General features: G+C 43.1%; 2 protein-coding genes across 7 annotated transcripts in view; one reads left to right on the top strand and one right to left on the bottom strand.

Annotated features, from left to right (window-relative positions):
• Nucleotides 1-904: 904 nt before the first annotated feature.
• timm22 (translocase of inner mitochondrial membrane 22 homolog (yeast)) lies at nt 905-5,682 on the bottom strand. Its single transcript, XM_056411429.1, has 4 exons — nt 5,409-5,682; nt 4,749-4,945; nt 3,607-3,679; nt 905-3,513 (listed from the first exon to the last, which is right to left on the bottom strand). The coding sequence occupies exons 1-4, from the start codon at nt 5,665-5,667 to the stop codon at nt 3,437-3,439; spliced, it is 606 nt and encodes a 201-aa protein (XP_056267404.1). The 5' UTR covers nt 5,668-5,682; the 3' UTR covers nt 905-3,436.
• A 591-nt stretch (nt 5,683-6,273) lies between these two features.
• The window catches only part of specc1 (sperm antigen with calponin homology and coiled-coil domains 1), a 73,836-nt gene continuing 62,136 nt past the window's right edge, over nt 6,274-17,973 (top strand). For 5 of the 6 annotated variants that reach the window (XR_008831243.1, XM_056411423.1, XM_056411422.1 and 2 more), the window contains exon 1: nt 6,292-6,337. The gene's annotated coding sequence lies outside the window, so the exon portion shown is untranslated. Of the gene's footprint in view, nt 6,338-8,012; nt 8,092-17,973 lie in introns of all 6 variants that reach the window. The other variant, XM_056411420.1, reaches the window with a different exon arrangement.

Here is a 17,973-nt window from a genome sequence, read left to right as displayed (position 1 = left end):
AATATGTATTTACATAACACCTTTTAAAATAAACCTAGAATGTGGTTTACCAAAACATAGGATATGAAATTGTTTAAATAGTGGATATATGAAGCATATGACAAATAAGATGTATAAATCGGACAGTAATTTTCACTGCATTGTAATGTACATCTACAATTTATCATTTTCAGTCTGTTTTGGGAGATTGCGATGCGAACTTTTAAGCGAACAGCGCCACCTACCGGACTGGAGGAGGTCGTTTACATTAGTCTGACTTGCACTTCCTCTGGTCATTGCTTGCTTTGAATAGAATTAAACATTCAATAAAAGTATGTTATTATGCTGCATGTTCAGACGCCTGTTTTTATTTGTTGAACGCCGGTAGATATGTGGCCTGGTGGATGTTGGGAGGAAGTTACACAGAGCTGAGACGACATCTTCTCTGTGCTGACTGAGGTCAGATATTCTTTCACCATTGTGGTTAATGTTGATTAATTGAAAACGTAAAACATATTTTGAATTCAGTAGCTTCTTCATAAACTTCCTGAAAATGTATTAATGTATAGTATGTGGTGTGTTATACATACGGACATTCAGTGACCATGCAGAGTGATTTGGACATAATATATTTGTCTCTATATACTTTCTCCCCTTACTACCTGAGCATGCATGCATTTGTGACTTAAAGGACTGTAAGAGCCATTTTGTTTGTTTTTATTTCGTTGGACCTCCCACCAGTAGGGGGCGTAGGACCACTGTCAATTAAGACCAATATAACCAGGGGGAGCACTGGGGTCAGGGGTAGTTAGATTGGCAGGAGCACACACTTTTGACCGTGGGAGAACAGGTGACATTGTGTTTTTGATGTCGTGCATTTTTTGGGAATAGACAAATAGGTTTGGACAAGGAACACAAATTGTGGTTTGGGTTGCATCTGTTATTAGTTACACATGTCAAAACTAAACCTCCAAGCAACCACAGTGACCTTTTCTGATGAGCAAGGGGTCACTACAAGGACCTTAGACATAATTACATGTACAACTGTTAAGCTACTTCAATATGGGACTAAATCATTTGACACTATTGTGATGTTGCGGAAGTTTACATGAGTACATTCTCATCTGAATACCTTAATTTATTGTACGACATTTACTTTCAATGAAGTATTACTGCATAGTGGCTCTGATCCTCTTGATTCACTATGTGATGTGAGAGAGTCCATATGACCGAGGCCCCTCACACAGACAGTTGTGACCGTGGCCCCTCACATAGATAGTTCAGTTGTGACTGTGGCCCCTCACACACAGACAGATGTGACCGTGGCCCTCACATAGATAGTTCAGTTGTGACTGTGGCCCCTCACATAGATAGTTCAGTTGTGACCGTGGCCCCTCACATAGATAGTTCAGTTGTGACTGTGGCCCCTCACATAGATAGTTCAGTTGTGACTGTGGCCCCTCACACACAGACAGTTGTGACTGTGGCCCCTCACACAGACAGTTGTGAACGTGGCCCTCACATAGATAGTTCAGTTGTGACTGTGGCCCCTCACACAAAGACAGTTGTGGCCGTGGCCCTCACATATAGTTCAGTTGTGACTGTGGCCCCTCACATAGATAGTTCAGTTGTGACTGTGGCCCCTCAGATAGATAGTTCAGTTGTGACCGTGGCCCCTCACATATAGTTCAGTTGTGACTGTGGCCCCTCACACACAGACAGTTGTGAACGTGGCCCTCACATAGATAGTTCAGTTGTGACTGTGGCCCCTCACACAAAGACAGTTGTGACCGTGGCCCCTCACACAGACAGTTGTGGCCCCTCACATAGATAGTTCAGTTGTGACCGTGGCCCCTCACACACAGACAGTTGTGACCGTGGCCCCTCACACAGACAGTTGTGAACGTGGCCCTCACATAGATAGTTCAGTTGTGACTGTGGCCCCTCACACACAGACAGTTGTGACCGTGGCCCCTCACATAGATAGTTCAGTTGTGACCGTGGCCCCTCACACACAGACAGTTGTGACCGTGGCCCCTCACATAGATAGTTCAGTTGTGGCCGTGGCCCCTCACACACAGACAGTTGTGACCGTGGCCCTCACATAGATAGTTCAGTTGTGGCCGTGGCCCCTCACATAGATAGTTCAGTTGTGACCGTGGCCCCTCACATAGATAGTTCAGTTGTGACCGTGGCCCCTCACACACAGACAGTTGTGACCGTGGCCCCTCAGAGTGTAGAGTGCTCATCTATTTTAAAGTTGACATGTTTATTTTATTGTATCTTTATGGGAAATGCTGACTGTACTTTTTAAAGTTGTGTTGAACTGTTTTACATTGTGAATAATATTCCCCTCAACTTTAAACCTGGAGTTTACTGCCGACCATAATTATCCATTAGAATTACAACAAAGCTTTAAAAATAAATAAATGACAACCTGCTGATATAAATAACCACACGGTTGAGTTCCAGACCTATGCACTGCTCATTGATAACTATGGTGCCACCCCAATAACAACCGACACCAACAAATGTGTTCAGGCTGAAACGAGTACAATTCTGTAAGAAAGTTTAAAGATATATAAAAACATAAATGTTGCGCTTGACTTAAACTCATATTTGTGGGATAAATAATGTTCAAAAGGTTTGAAATGTAGGAATTAAACATAATAATTTTGCCATGGACTCCAATCAGGGGAAATTAATATTTTAATCTTTAGAAGAACGTGATCCAGACAGGAGATATAGTCACATTGTTGCTCTTGTATTTAAATCAATTTGAGATCAAATTAAGTTTCTGACTAATGTGTATGCTAAAAACATTCTAGCTCTCATTCAATGTGATGTTCTTTCACATCTGAAAGTCTTGCGCAAAAACACTAATATGGAGACTTTCAAAACTGGGATAACCGCCATTTTTTAATATCCTCATACAACGGTGTGGTGTGTATTTGACACGCTTCCCTGCACCTCAGACACATATCTTCTCCTAAAGCCACCGAACCAACGTGTTCCAGCCCATGAGGCTCACTGGCACTCAACTCATCGATACGATTCAGGTACTTTGGACTTCAATTAGCCAAGACTAATATTAAAAAGGCCATTCAAGATATTATTGTCATGGATACTTGTACACTTAAAGAAGAAAAGTTCTGAACAAGTTAACAAAAAAAACATTTAATAAAAATTATTTAGACACATACTAATATTCTATTAATAGGAAAATGTTTCATGTCATAATTCATCCGCTCAGCTCAAACTGTCCTGTCCATAAAAGTAAAGAGTCTCTGCGGGACAACACGTACGTATTGTTTCCGTCCGCTGTACCCAAATAGGAACCCGTCACTTCTTCCACCAGAAAACATCAGCAATCCTCCATGTGCAGGTAAATATGGACCAGTGTGGATTTCTCACAGGGCGAATCCACAAAGTCCGAATAGAGTCCCTCTTCTGTGGTTCACCGTAAATAATATTCGATGGCAGTGGAGAATGCGGCGAAGCCTCCACATCCCAGCAGCCCGGCCTTCAGACCAGCTACAAAACAGAACAAGCAACACTGGTGAGGACAAAAGGAACGGCCGGCTTTAGATTTGAAACATCAAAAGTTCAATCTACCACATGACATACCGCGAAACCCAATGGCTCCGCCCGTAACACAGCCGCTGTACACCGCGTTCTTCCAGTCAGATTTGCCTCGGTGCTGCGGATGAAAAAAAGAAACAAGACAGAAATTAGTACATTGAGGTGTGTGGGGGGGGGGGGGGGGGAGTTTCCAATTAGAATGATTAGTAAGGAGAGATCCCCGTTGAGCACCAGCGGGCGCTGACCACTTTGAAGAGGAAGTGGAACAAATGAAGCTTAAGTGGAAGTTCAGTAAGGAAGACACTCGATACACTCTTGTTCATTCATAAGCCATCTCTAAGTATCCACTGATCACTCCATCATCAGGATGGGGACGTGTACGCTGAATGAACCAATCGGATTTGGCGCAGTTTCTGTAAGCCAATCACAGAGGTGTTGGCAAACTTTTAAAATAGGTTCTCCTCTCTGCTGCTGCTGTCATTTGTCATTTCAGCTCAAACCGACGCCACTGGGTTACAGAAACTCTCTTCTCCTACAACACCACCAGTGTCTGGACTCCAGAGGGATTCTGACTCCGGAGATATCAGCATCACTACCCCTTGCTTATCTTAATTCAGGATGGAGTCCAATCGCCAAACACTTTGCACTATTCAAAAATATACGCACTTGTAATAAATTGTAAACTCTAAAACAAGTCTCCTCTGATTGAACTACCATGAGGTTCTCAAAACATCTCAAACACTCTACGCAGGGATGTTGAACGATCAATACAACAACTAAAATAATTGTTCGAACAACTTGCCGTCAGAGAGGGTTTGAAACCCGGCTATGAAACAATTCCTGAAAGATGAGTGAGTCAGTGAGGGTGGGTCGTAGTGGGTGCTGTGTTGGTAAAATCATGCAACTTTGAAAGAAAAAATACATTTAAAAACCTCCCATCACACCTGATGTGACCCGACAGTGTTTGTGATTGTAAAAAAAAAAAAAAAAAAAGGACACTTGAGTAACAAAGATGGAGATTAAATCTGTGTTCACTAAAGCGTTCACATTTTGTCTATTCCTCTTTTGCTACAGACAACTGGGAACTGATTTGTTCTCCTGCCAGTTCATCCGTTTAGTTTAGTTTAGTTCCCGGCACTCCAGTGGTGTGTTGCATCATATGCACACAATGTCTGAATGCGACCTACTGATTCTATGATGCACTCGGAGCAGGAGAACATGGCGCCGACGATGGCGAAGTTCTTGGCGTATGACATCCCCCTCTGGCCCATGTCTTTGAGGACTTCCCGTGCCGTTGGAGTTCTCAGTGGGTCTTTTGGGTCGAAGCCAACATTGGTATCGATGCCTGCTGTGAAAATACCAAAAGCTCCTCCGAGGACGAGCCCTGCGGAGAACACAACAAAAGTGTGTCTGCACAAGGAAACTCAACAATATTGACAAACTCAAAATTAATCCAAGAGAGTGTTCTCCTCGGGTATGAGAAATACTATTGATCATGTGTGTGTAATGCACAGGAACCACTGAGGGAACTGACAACAAGCACTTGCTATTATCAATCAATCAATCTGTAAAGTACTGAATCATAATCATCATTATCATATATTCCCAACGCCTAAGGTGTCAACTTCAAATTGCTTCGGGGGAATGTTGTTTCCTGTCAGTTAATCGCTCCAGCCCTATATGACGTAAACCATGCACATGCAGGCCACTTCCACATATGCAGGAGAGCTCGGAGCTCGGACACCAGTTGTATTGTTGTGCAGCGATCTCAGCCTGTCACCTGAAGCTGGACGGCAAAGAGACGCACGCTGACCACTGACCACTGGCATGTCAGTGTCGTTGCTTACCTCCCACACAGGCCAGCACCGCCTTGAAGGCGCAGCTCTCCATTCCCCTCTCGATCATCTTCTGCTCGTCGGTTTTAGCAGGCACCGGCAGTCCCCCCATAACACCGGGACTCAGGTCCTTCACGGGCCTCTTGTCCCCGATTAGATGTTCCAGAATCATGCTGTACTGAATCGGGGGGGGCTCCACACTCGAGCCAGTCGAAGCTGGACCTTGTAAGTCGGAGCCAGCACCGTTTACAGCATCCATGGAGGCAGCCATGTTTCTCAATGACAGGCAGCGCTGTTGGTAAATGAAGCAAACGACAAGGGGTTCGTAGATTCGTCACTTTTGTAACACCTGCTGATACGGTCTGTGGCTGATGATGTCGAGAAATATAAATAATATGGACACAGTTTAAGCATATATATTTAATAAGCAGAAGTAAGGAAATTATGTATATATATTGAAAAGCTAAAACATTTTATCTGATTGATCTAAATTAATGTCAGCACTTTCGTCACAACACGTCAGACCTGCAGGTAATTCTACCTCGATTTAACTTACACGAGTTTTTTGTTGAAACCTTATGGTTATTATGAAAGCAGTAGCGTCTGTTGTTGAGCTGTATTGCGTGACACATGTGCTTCTGCCATTAATAAGGTAGACAAGTATTTTGAGAAATATTACAGTTCACACATCGTATCCCGACAATAAATCCTATGTGTTCAGTTTACACATTGTTGTTGCAACTGTGTCCGATAGGCGTTGAGTGAATGATTCAATAGAAAGACTACATGTCCCAGAAATCTACGCGAGCACTGCACCAAACTCGCTGCACGCGCTCCACCTACTGGCTCCAGCGCGAGCTGGAGGTGACACTTTAATGACTCGCGTGCGGGAGGCGGCGGCAGCATCCCGAACGAACAACAGCAGTCGCAACACTGAACAGGTGAGATTAAGCTAAGGGCGTACACTCATTAACTTCTGAATGACAACAGCATTTCGTCTCTTATTGTTGCCAATGTGTTGAGTTAAAACGTGTAAACTTCATGGTGGACGCGGTTGTCGGTGGACACGAACGAAGCTGTCAAAGAGTCGCTCAGTTGAGAGCGACGCCAAACGGACCTGATGGCGGTTGTCTGTTCGCAGCCACGGGCTCTGTTCCTCTGTGTAACGACCGAGGCAGACGGGTCTTTCCGGTGCGACAACCATAAGAGCCGAAGGACAGGTTGTTGTCTGGCCGACTGAACGCGTCGCTGTATGAATGCGCCGCTGATCAAACACACCGACGAACACTGGCCGTGATGCCGTGACGGGGCTCCGCGTCCCGGTCCGGACTCGTTCTGCTGACGCGTGATCAACAGGGGACCTGGGGGTCGATAACGTCACTCCACGTCTGCTTCATCCGCTGTCTGTTGGCTCGATTCTTAACCACCTCGGTCATAAATGAGTAACAGTCATAATACGGGGATGATGTTGTCTCTCGTGGTTTAATGGACAGCAAATGATAAGAGTAAAAACCCGCCAACTCTTATCATTCTCTAAGGGACATATCAGTTATTTTATCTATCTAACATGAGAAACAACACAAGTTGTTAAGAAATAACATTAAGATTGGTTGCTACATTTTCTTTAAATTGTATTTAAAGAGTAAGAAGATATGGAAGTCTAAATGTTGCTTCAGACCCGGCCCACACAGCCAGAAATAGCATATACACAATGTACATGCAGGAGAGATGCTTTGGCTTTATGGTTTCTTTTGTTGGGCCGAAACCTGACGACCCACCATGTGTACGTTTTTAAAATGTTAAGTCCCTCAGGTTGCTGAAACCTTTAACTTCTCCCAGAAATACAGAGGATATGACCTCAGTGCCCTGAACTCAAGTTCTGTAATAATACAACTATTGCCTTTCATCATTTAAGTTCAAGGATTTAAGCTGATTAAGTTATCTTCTCAGATCTTAATGGTCGCAAGGGACTGTTTAGCATCATACTTTGCTTCCTAAAACACACCTGGGAATGTACAAATTAATTTACCAAAGTAGTTGTACTGCGTAGGTATTCCTTTGTTTTTATGTAAATGTACATTTGCAGCCAATGACAAGTTTACCTTTGGAACCACTTGTGCGCTGCAGGCAGTTTTTCTCCCCATGACCAGTCAGCCATTTGTTTCTCATTAGATCTGTGCCATGTGAAGCAGTCAAACAAGGCCCTGTTGTGTTAAGTTAAGTTCTTTTTGAAAGGTTGTTGTTAATGTCTTTAATAGCTTAATTGCTTTATTATAGCAAACTATTCGGACTAAACTCATGTGTGTAATTCCTGCCACGTAACATTACACCTGTGACCTACATTACCAGAGTGTTCCAGAAACATCAGATCACTGTCTACATGAGTGATGCTTGAATAATAAAACGTTTTCTATTTTGGTCATGGCTTACTGTGCGGCAAAATTAGACATCTAAAAAATGACAAAAAGGAAAGTAAAGTTGTAAGATATCCTAATTGCAGAGCTTACGTTGCAGTCTTGTGTTTATAGGAGAGGCCAGCCTTGCAATGAAATGTGCATGTGTTCTTGAGGGGAAACCAAATGGGCAACAAATGACAGCTTTCACTTTCCTCCGTAGCTTCTGATTATGCCGGGAGAACGGAGAGCGGTGCACCAGTCATGTCTGAGGCGGTCGTCAATGTGAATGTTGTTTGTGGGTAATTATACCCTTTGTTTTTTTAATGGTTAACCATCCAAGAAGGGGAAATATTTGGACGTCTGTCTTGGGCGTCTGGGTTGTGTTCAGGCGGCGCGAGACACAGAAATCACCAAATGAGGCTTGTGTCGACGTCATGATGGACATTCACACTGCAGCACCGACTACAGCGATGTCTGGTGTCAGAGGAAAAATACACAAACACATCTGTCAACAACTAATAGGATTGATACATTTGCAACATATTTTGAATTCTTATTGATTTCATGACCTTCTTGTCAGAGATGGAGGCAGAAGGATCTGTGTCGTTGGAGTGCCTGAAACACAGAACCTCCCGAGGTTCTTCTCTTTTCTAGAACGACTCACATCCTCTGTTCAATGCATTATCCAGGCAGTTCCTGTCGTTGGATTGCTATTTATAGCTCGGGGTTATGTGGGGAGCACCGCTGGCACAGCGTTGTGGTGCGGCTTGTTTTGTTAGACAGAAAACGATACCCGCTGATCTCCTTTGCTCGATGGCAAGAATTCAATGTGTGACGTGTGACGCTCTAAAGGAAATTCATGTTCTCCTCTCATTGCTGTCCCACACACTCAGGGACATGACTTTAGTGCGACTAGTGCTCCTCTCCTGGATTCACTTTTGTTAACTACACCCCAAGGGAATGTGAGTAGAAAATTAGCAGCGGGCGGCACTGGCTGCTTTCACCGACACGCTGTAACGGACGTATGTGAGTAAGGGTGGGGCTTGGGTAGCAGCATTTATCATGACCTTGTGCAGCTGTGGGAAGAACGGTGAAAGGCAGTTACTGCAGTGATAGAGTCGTGTACACTGGACGTCAGATTATGAAATGACTTCCCAGTCAAAGCTTCATGATAATGGCCTGTCGGTGCACTATAACCCTAAAACATGGATATTGGTTCACACTCTGCCAGATTAGCACTCCAGTGTTCTACAATAACTTATACAGCATATATGCACTCTCGCCTGTCATGGTTGTCAGTGGAAATTAAACTTAACTATAGCCTTCTCATATTTTTCAGAAAGGTATTATTTATTCAGACACCTGCATATGTCTTCAATAAGTTACAATATACACTACCGTTCAAAAGTTTGGGGTCATCCAGACAATTTCGTGTCTTCCATGAAAACTCACTTTTATTTATCAAATGAATTGAAAATTTAATTGAAAATATAGTCAAGACATTGACAAGGTTAGAAATAATGATTAATATTTGAAGTATTAATTTTGTTCTTCAAACTTCAAGCTCAAAGGAAGGCCAGTTGTATAGCTTATATCACCAGCATAACTGTTTTCAGCTGTGCTAACATAATTGCACGGGTTTTCTAATCAGATATTAGTCTTCTAAGGCGATTATCAAACACAATGTACCATGAGAACACTGGAGTGATAGTTGATGGAAATGGGCCTCTATACACCTCTGGAGATATTTCATTAGAAACCAGACGTTTCCACCTAGAATAGTCATTTACCACATTAACAATGTATAGTGTGTATTTTTGATTAATGTTATCTTTATTGAAAAAACAGTGCTTTTCTTTGAAAAATAAAGACATTTCTAAGTGACCCCAAACTTTTGAACGGTAGTGTACATGTAACAGACATATCCATCACACAAGGAACGCTAGTGGAGGTCACTTGATGCATCCAACCCAAAGAACACACCTCTTCACATGTAATGCTTGGAATTGAGCACCTCCTCATATATCTCATACAGCTGTCATTTAAAAAACAATGAAATGTGAAACTCAGGCCATTAACCACTTGACATACTTGAAATGTTCCATCACCTTTGTAGTACCTTTGTATATATGTATGGCAAGTGTAAATGATGCCAAGAGATGTAACGTGTCTTTCGTAATGACAAGCACGAGTCTATATTTTCAGAGATGAAGTTTGAGGTCGGGCTACCCTCAATCAGAGAAACTTCAATGTCGACCAACGCTCGAACAATTTGTCGACTGATGATGGATCTTTAAAACTGAGTTCCCCACAAAGAATCACACATAAGCACCGAGACAAGTATTGTGATCACCAGCGACGTATGCATACGTTTCTTGTAAATGAGTGATTAATCGTGTAAACAAGCATCATAGTCGAAATCGACGAAGAGGGGGCAGCCTGAGTTTGAGGTGAAACGACTATCTCTCAACAAACTCATGACCAGATGGGGGATTTCTTGCTGGCCTTGTGAGAGCAGAGCCGTTTCAGAAGCATGTGCAGGTCAGCAAGTGCACACTGTGTCCTGGTTCATGAAGAGATCCACTTAATAACAATGTCCCTGGAAATTATTATCAGTTAAAGCCATCAGGAATATACGGTTGAGTGCAGTGTGTTGCTTAGAAGGTAAGTTGCTTTCTTGAGGATTAAAATATAAATGAAGCCCAAGATTTAGTGTACCGTATTGATAAAAAGTGAGTGGTGAATAGATCATTCGTAAATGTGGCCGAGTCCGGTTGGTTGTGGATGTGTGACCAGAGAGAGCGGCTGACGGGGAAGAGTTCACAAATCCTGAGCATCACAACTGTGACGTGGGCTACAGAGCGACTGGCCTGCACAGCAGTTCATCACCAGACAGTAGCTGGGATTGTTTTGTGTAGAGGTCAGTTGGCCAGAGCACTCTTGCTGTGGATGTTGACGCTCTTCTTTGTCATCGGATCAGCCTTCACCCTCTTCAGTGTGAGGGTCTTCGTAAAAATCAAGGCGGCCAGAAACACATTTTTCTTTCCCATTCTCTTCCACACATATTCAGGGGAAATAACTCAGTGTAATCTGAGAAGAAAGAGTTGTAATCTGTCCTCAAGATGCGAGGTCTGGTCTGCATACAGTTGGAGGGGCGCGTCCTTTCCTGCAGTGGAGGAGGCGTCAATGGAGGAGATAAGAGGAGATGAACACTGATCTGTCATTTGGTCAGTTGGATAATAAAAGCACCCTTTTTTCCGACAGAAAGTGAGGCTGCTCAGCATGCTGCCAGCAGGTTCCAAATATTTTGCATAATATATTTCAACTCCGAGCTTTTGCCTTGCAAAGACACAGATGGCTCCCAGCCTCCGCAGGATGTGTCGGGCTTTCTTTTCTCAGTTTCTTCTCAAGCTTCTTCTGCCAAAAGGCGAGTGGAGAGAAAAACATTGCACTGGCACAGCGATGTTTTCTTTCTGAGAGGTAGACTATATATTCGCTGCATAAGCTATGAAGGAAGGTATCGGCCAAGCATCTTCTTCCTCTGGCTCATGAATGTCCAGGAAACAGTCTGCATACTTGACAAGAATCTCAGTCCAACTCACTGGCTCCGAGGAATGCTAGCATTTCTGTAAATGGGTCATCTGGGCCACGTCTGAGGCTTTGTTTTGCCTCCACTATAGATCAGTGTCTTGCAGGAGGTAATAAGACAGATGATTTGATATATTATTGAATTATCCCATCCAAGAAAACAGGTTATGCAAGTTCACATGTGTGACTAGCATGGGGAGTGTCGTCGTCTCTTTAAAATGTTTGCTTGGAAGCTGAAAGAGGGCCGAACCATTGTTGTCTTTTTGAAGTTTCGTATAAAGGTTAAATTGAACACGCCTACAGTGCACATCAAATAGCTAACCGTGCCACCAGTCTGTGCCGTCACAAACTCAGAAGACGGCGCAGGGATCGGCCCTGTGAGGCCGGACAGTCGTTCTCCTCAGTGGCACTCAGACCGTGATGTTCCTTTGTGGAAAGCCACTGAGCTCTGTTCAGTGGTCGTCTTTCTGTCCCCTCGTGGATGCTGTGCTGGTGTCTCTATGGAACTCGCCCGCTCGTTCTACATGGAGCTGGCCAGGCAGACAGGAAAGCAGCTGAACGTTTCTGACTGTTTATCAGACAAGAACTTTGACACTATCAGAGCAGGAAGTTTGGCCCTCGAGGGAGCCCGACTCTGAGAGAGGAAATGGAAGATGAAGTCGATGAATTATGCAAGATGACTGTAACTTTATCAACTTCTACTTCGTTCACCAGGCATAAGCTTCCTCTTTTTCGTGTTGGTAGCTAATGTATTTGCTGTAACTGCTGCGATGTGGCACAGTTCAGCTGTACATGCTTCCATCTAATTATTTATGAAGGGATTCCTTTTGTTTGTGTCTATTAAGTTAAGAGAATTCCACAAGATTCAGTAATATCACAGAAAAATCAGAGAAACACAATTTGAAGATGTTCTGTTTATTTGGCATTCAGGACGTTTATACATTGTCCACTGATCATTTCAAAGACTCCACATTGAATTGATCAAATAGTTGGTGAACTAACTTTAAAATTAAAATAATCAGTTGCAGCCCTAAAAAGACTTATTTTTCATATCTATTCTGTTGCAGTTGGTGCTTGCTAATTAATTGCCATTCGTTAATTTATTAATTAAAGTAATTGTGTTATTATGAAATATAATTTTTTTTTAAAGCAGAATTTCTATAGAAGCTATCATTGACAGTTTTAAAAGTACAATTTGTGTTCAGAAAGAAAATAAGTTTTGAAGTGTACATTTTGTATCAAATATAGGATTGAACTTGAGCCCCTCCTCTTGGGTATGAACTGTCACAAGTAAAGAGCCAGGATCTCATAGAAAGCTCTTCATATTGAAACAGTTTGGTAACCCCTGTTGTAGAGGCCCAGAAGCCAACCAATCAACCTATTGATTTATATGCAGATCAAAGGAAACTATCAACTCAGCTTTGCTTTCATCTCATCCTGAAGTAATGATGCTGATTGAAGCAGCAGCTCTCCTTTTCTGAAAGTAGAATAGTTTTTCTGTGCTTTGGTTGAGAAATTATTGAATCATACTGGAAGGCTTTGATTCTTTCTAGCTATTTACTCTTTCGAGCAATAATTGACATCCCAGTCTCCACACAGAGGCTGTTGGCACGGTAACCAGTTGCCTCAAACACAATACAGACATGCTTATGTGAACCGTTGCTTCCTGGGTGTTGGTATTAAAACATATACAAAATATACATCTTGAAAGACATCTGGCCTACGCATACATAGAACAGTGGATCTCAGTTAATTCAGGAGTACAATTTGAACCATTTAATGTGAGTTATATTTCCACAGCTGTAGACATTCCAGTGTGTGTTGGTGTCTTGGTTTTGCGCATGTTGAACTCTCACAAAGTGCGACTGCAGAAAATGTGTCACACTTGCTGTGCTGTTTTGTGTAAAAACTAGGCTGCCACTTCCCATGTACTGCTCTTGTGAAGGAGGTTTGCATTCTGCGCGTGCTGGTTTCAGATCCCTTCAGACTAAAGGGGAACCCCAGAGGGAGAGCAGAGACCGTGTCACAGCGGGAGGTTCAGACAAATCCCACACTCACTTCCTGTTTCACTTTAGCTGAGGTAATGACTTTGCGCACACCGCTTCCTTCAGCCCAGGTGCCGTACAGATGCTTCAGCGCTGCCGACGTGGTCAATTAATACATTCATGCATGTATAGAAGCACACAAAGTCAATTATCATACAGCATATATTTGTACAGCAAGTCCTATGTTCTGCTTCATTATCTCTAGTGCAGATGTCAGATGTGCAGTTGCTGTCATGGCAGCAGCAGCAGCAGCATATCAATATCACACCAACAGAGATGGAAGCAACAATAATATCTGCATGTGGTTGAATGTTTGCCATTTTTAGTCGCCTTATATTTTGAGTGAAGAAAGTATGCAGTTATAAATCAGTTAAAAAAGGAAAATATGACAAAGAAAAAGCAAGATTTATGACAGTAACTAAACAAAAAGTTAGTTTGTGTTGACAGAATTTGAATATTTCATGTTAGGCTGTCATGTTATGTCTGAAAGGTGGTTGCCACTAATGGCAACAAAAGACCAATATTTATTTGCCAATTTCTCAAATTGGTCGCTAATGTTAACCTGGCAATTTTTACTGCTAATCCCTGAGGAATTAGTATTACTTAATCTATTTTTAATTGGTTTTAACGTGGCATGAATTTAGAATCCTAAAGAAAGAATTGAAACAATTGTTTTGTGAAGCTTCTGGTTGTATAATGAGAGTAGCCTTTACTTTCAATGATCTTGGAAAAAGCAGTATTATTAACCACACACTCGCTACCACTCTGCATCATACATTTGTCTTCACGTCCTTTGCGACCGTGTTGTGTCTATGTACAGAGTCTGACTCGGTGCTTCTTCCTGTGGACAGAGGGAGGAAAAAGGAAGAGAATGAAATGCAGGCGGCTCTTAGGAGCTTGGGTGTGTCTGCTGCCACCTCATCTCGTGAGTATCCAGTCACATCGCTCTACGTTCCAACATTATTTATTAATGTTGGGCCAGTTTCATACTCTGGGGCTTTGCTATCTCCTGTTTCCTTTCTGTACGTTTTCCGTTTTAATTTATACAAAGGAACCTGGAAGTATGGAAATGTACTTCAGTTGGCTTTTTTTATGGCTGAAAAAATGGTCCAGTTACTGGAAATTAGGATTCTCTAGTGGTAAGCTTTTCCTCCAAGTGCATGTCCTATATCGGGACACCTTGGACTGTGTTATTGTTCTTAAACTATGGCCACTTACCAATGGAAAAGTGATGTACTGTCGGCTGCACTGGCGACTCCTACAAGTTGGTCGGGACTTTTCTTGTCAGCGCCAACCTCACGGCAGTGGAAAGTCATGGGGCGTGCTTTTGGGTGAAATGTCTCAACAGATAGAAAGTCCCATTTGCACTTTTTCTCGACAGATGACTTCATCAGTGTCATGATACGTCATTTTAAAAGACACCTTCTAAACATTGGGAAGTGTTTTCTGTGGACATGGTGCAATCCACAGTTGCCACAAAGACAGATGTGACCACTGGCAGTGAACAATCACAGGAATTGATAGAATTTTTTAGTTTCTACCAGCCGCAACACGGCGGGTTCAGTGTAGTCGAAAGCATTCAGCGTGTGTCAAATCACACTCGAAATCTATCTCTGCAGCCTGCAGTGCCTTAGAGAAAAACCCTCTGAACTGTTTCTCAACCCTTAGCAGCATCCTTTTTAAAACGTTGTTTTTGTGGCGGTGGCGGGGTGTGGTCAGACCGAGTTCCTCAGTCCGCCACTTGCCACAAACTGAAGCCCGTTTCATCCCGACCAGAGTGCAGTACGCTTTCTACCCACATGCTTAACGGCGTTGGCATGCCGTACATTGTGGGATCCAAATCAGACCAGTATGGTAGAGCATGAAATGCAGAGCCCTCCAGAAATGATCCACCCTCACATTAGGAAGCGTTTCTCACACAGAGATTGGCTTTGTCAGTGTTGGCAGCCGCCAACAGCCCACAGTTCACTTCGGAAAGTACAAGCTCATAACAATGTCATGAATAATATTGTTCACACTCTATTGCAAAGAGACACGAGTTGGACATTGTGCACAGAAATGTCACTGTGGTCGTACTTGCTTTACACGGCTGTTTTTTTTCATTTGAGAATACAATGAAACAGTTGTGTGTCGCCCGTAAACCACAAACACACATGGTCCCATTTTAAATCAAATTACAAGCCACTGCCCTGAGAACAAAATGCAGACACCTGCATTTCTAACAACAGCGGTTAGGGCTAATCATAATAAAAAGCTGTTTCCCTGATTCACGGCCCAGTCGTCTCAAAGCCATATGTTGGAGATCTGTTCCTCCTCCTGGTCCGTTCTCCCTTTCCTGCCCTGTGTTCTTCTCAAGTAAGAAAAAGTCTTGGAAAAACCGGTGAGAGGAGAACAAATGTGCCCACGGTTGAGAGTCTGTCCATCTCCTCTTTCTATGAGCGAGAGTGAAAGAGGTACGGCAGCCCGCTCTACTTCCTCCTCCTGTCTGCCGCGTTGAGGCGTACAGCCGTTGCTCTTGACCCCTCGATTTGGCACTCAGTCTCTTCGAAGAGCTCAGCAAAGGACCAATGTGTTGGTCCCTTTTCAGGCACGTGCACAGATAGAGCCCTAGTGGTGCTCAAGCACCAGCCCTTTTGCCCTGGATGAGAAAAGTGCCCTTTTTGCTGGAGCCCACTTTTTTCATTCATCAATATTTAAGAATAAAAGTTACTCTCTCTGTCATCAAGTCCCCCCCAAATGTGTTTTAATATCCGACGGGGCATTTATTTGAGTTCTTGTGAGAATTTCGCCCCGACATGCTCCGCGACGCTCGCGAGCCCCCCCCCCCCCCCCGCCCCTCCCTCCTCCGCGCAGTGGTCCTCGCGCCACCAAACGGGTGCACCTCCTTCTCCTCTGACGCGCAGCACCAGACAAACAGGTCATGACGGTGTTTGTCCCCTGACGTTGTTTTGTGATAAATCAACCACAACATTAGCGCTGCTGAAAACATGACGTCACAAGTACTGGTCCGACGTTTCTTAAACAAACAAAAACTCACGAAATCCGTGATTTCAAAGTCTTGTCCAGCTGTTTACTGACGTTAGTTATGTTTAGAGAATAGAGAGAGGGAGAGAGAGAAGAGAGAGAGAGAGAGAAAGAGAGAGGAGAGAGAGAAGAGAGAGAGGGAGAGAGAGGAGAGAGAGAAGGGAGAAAAGAGAGAGAGGGAGAGAGAGAGAGAGAAGAGAGAGAGAGAGAGAGAGAGAGAGAAGAGAAGAGAGAGATAATTCTTATTCCGTTCTATTTAACAGGGGCTAGTCTAGGATTTGCGTTGTCAGACTGAAAAAAGGATCACTGCTCTTGGCTGTTGATGTCTATCAATATCGCTCATTTTGAAAATGACGTAAGAGGGCAATACGGATCCGTATCAGACCAGCGAGGAGGGCAATACGTGGCTGGCATGACGCCCATTAGCCAATCAGAACGCCTGTACTGTTGTTGCTATATAATATTCATCTTTATTCATAAAGAAAATGTAAGCTAGCGGTCTGATGCTGCCAGAGGAAACGCAGGTCGAGGATGTATTGCATCATCAGTGTAATGCTGCTTATGCTTCAACTCTTTCAGAATTTTTTTTGGCATTGGGTGCCCTTTTTTTGGGTTTGAGCACCTGCCCCCCAAAATGTCTGTGCACGTGCCTGTCCCTTTTGCTTCGGGGTCCCTGGCAGAGGGCGGGCTCTAGCGCCGAGAACCGAACACGTGAGTGGACTGCACCGCTGTTTGACGCCATTCTGTCACCACCCTCTTTTTCATGACTCCCTTTTTTTAAGCTCTGAGACAATATTTGGATAGGTTGTTTTATCTTTCGTCACTATTTTACAGCTTCAAAGTGATAGTCACATTTGTTTGGGCCTGAAGATGTGATTAGCAATAGGAGTCGAAAAGTTTTGAATAGGAAAAAGTAATTTTGCGTGATAAATTAGGACGAAAGTAAAGTGGGAACATCTGCTTCCAATATTTCTTCTGCCAGGTTTATCACATTTGTGTCAACCATTGAAAGTAAATTGCTGAAAGGGAAATATGGCCAGGGCTAAACTCTGCAACCTGTTCAGTTCTATGCAGGAGTCGTATTTATTCACGTTTTTACAACCGTAGCTAACCAGAGATTGCTATTTGTAGGCCTATGTTATGCTTAGCATGTTATATGTATGCTTTTAAAAGCTACCCAATGAGTCAGGAAGGAAGAAACGCATGACAGGATGTAATGACATACGTTTAACCAAGCATCTTAAAATACCTTTTTATGTTTATAATGCAGTTAGGAGCATATATGATACATATTAGTTGAATCACTCACAATGCTGCTTTTAAATGTCTGGTGTAAGTCAACTTGAATATGTGATAAAACAGACATTTTAATGCCATGTTATGATGGTAAAGCAATTCCTCAGTTCAACCTTGTTCAGTTATTCTTGGTTGTGTGTTAAAATGCTTGAATCTTTCAAAAGTTATTCTCTATAGATGGAATAGAATACATTATATTGATTGAAGCAAACTCAAATGACATACTTG

Source organism: Pseudoliparis swirei, chromosome 3 (assembly GCF_029220125.1).
Source record: "Pseudoliparis swirei isolate HS2019 ecotype Mariana Trench chromosome 3, NWPU_hadal_v1, whole genome shotgun sequence".
Lineage (NCBI taxonomy): Eukaryota > Metazoa > Chordata > Actinopteri > Perciformes > Liparidae > Pseudoliparis > Pseudoliparis swirei.
This window is presented reverse-complemented; position numbering and strand designations above follow the sequence as displayed.

Coding starts and splice junctions, on each gene's coding strand:
- timm22 (XM_056411429.1), bottom strand. CDS start 5,667: ATGGCTGCCTCCATGGATGCTGTAAACGGTGCTGGCTCCGACTTACAA. Junction 3,680..4,748: donor CCGAGTGCATCATAGAATCA/GTAGGTCGCATT, acceptor TTTCATCCGCAG/CACCGAGGCAAATCTGACTG. Junction 3,514..3,606: donor CGGAGCCATTGGGTTTCGCG/GTATGTCATGTG, acceptor TCTGTTTTGTAG/CTGGTCTGAAGGCCGGGCTG.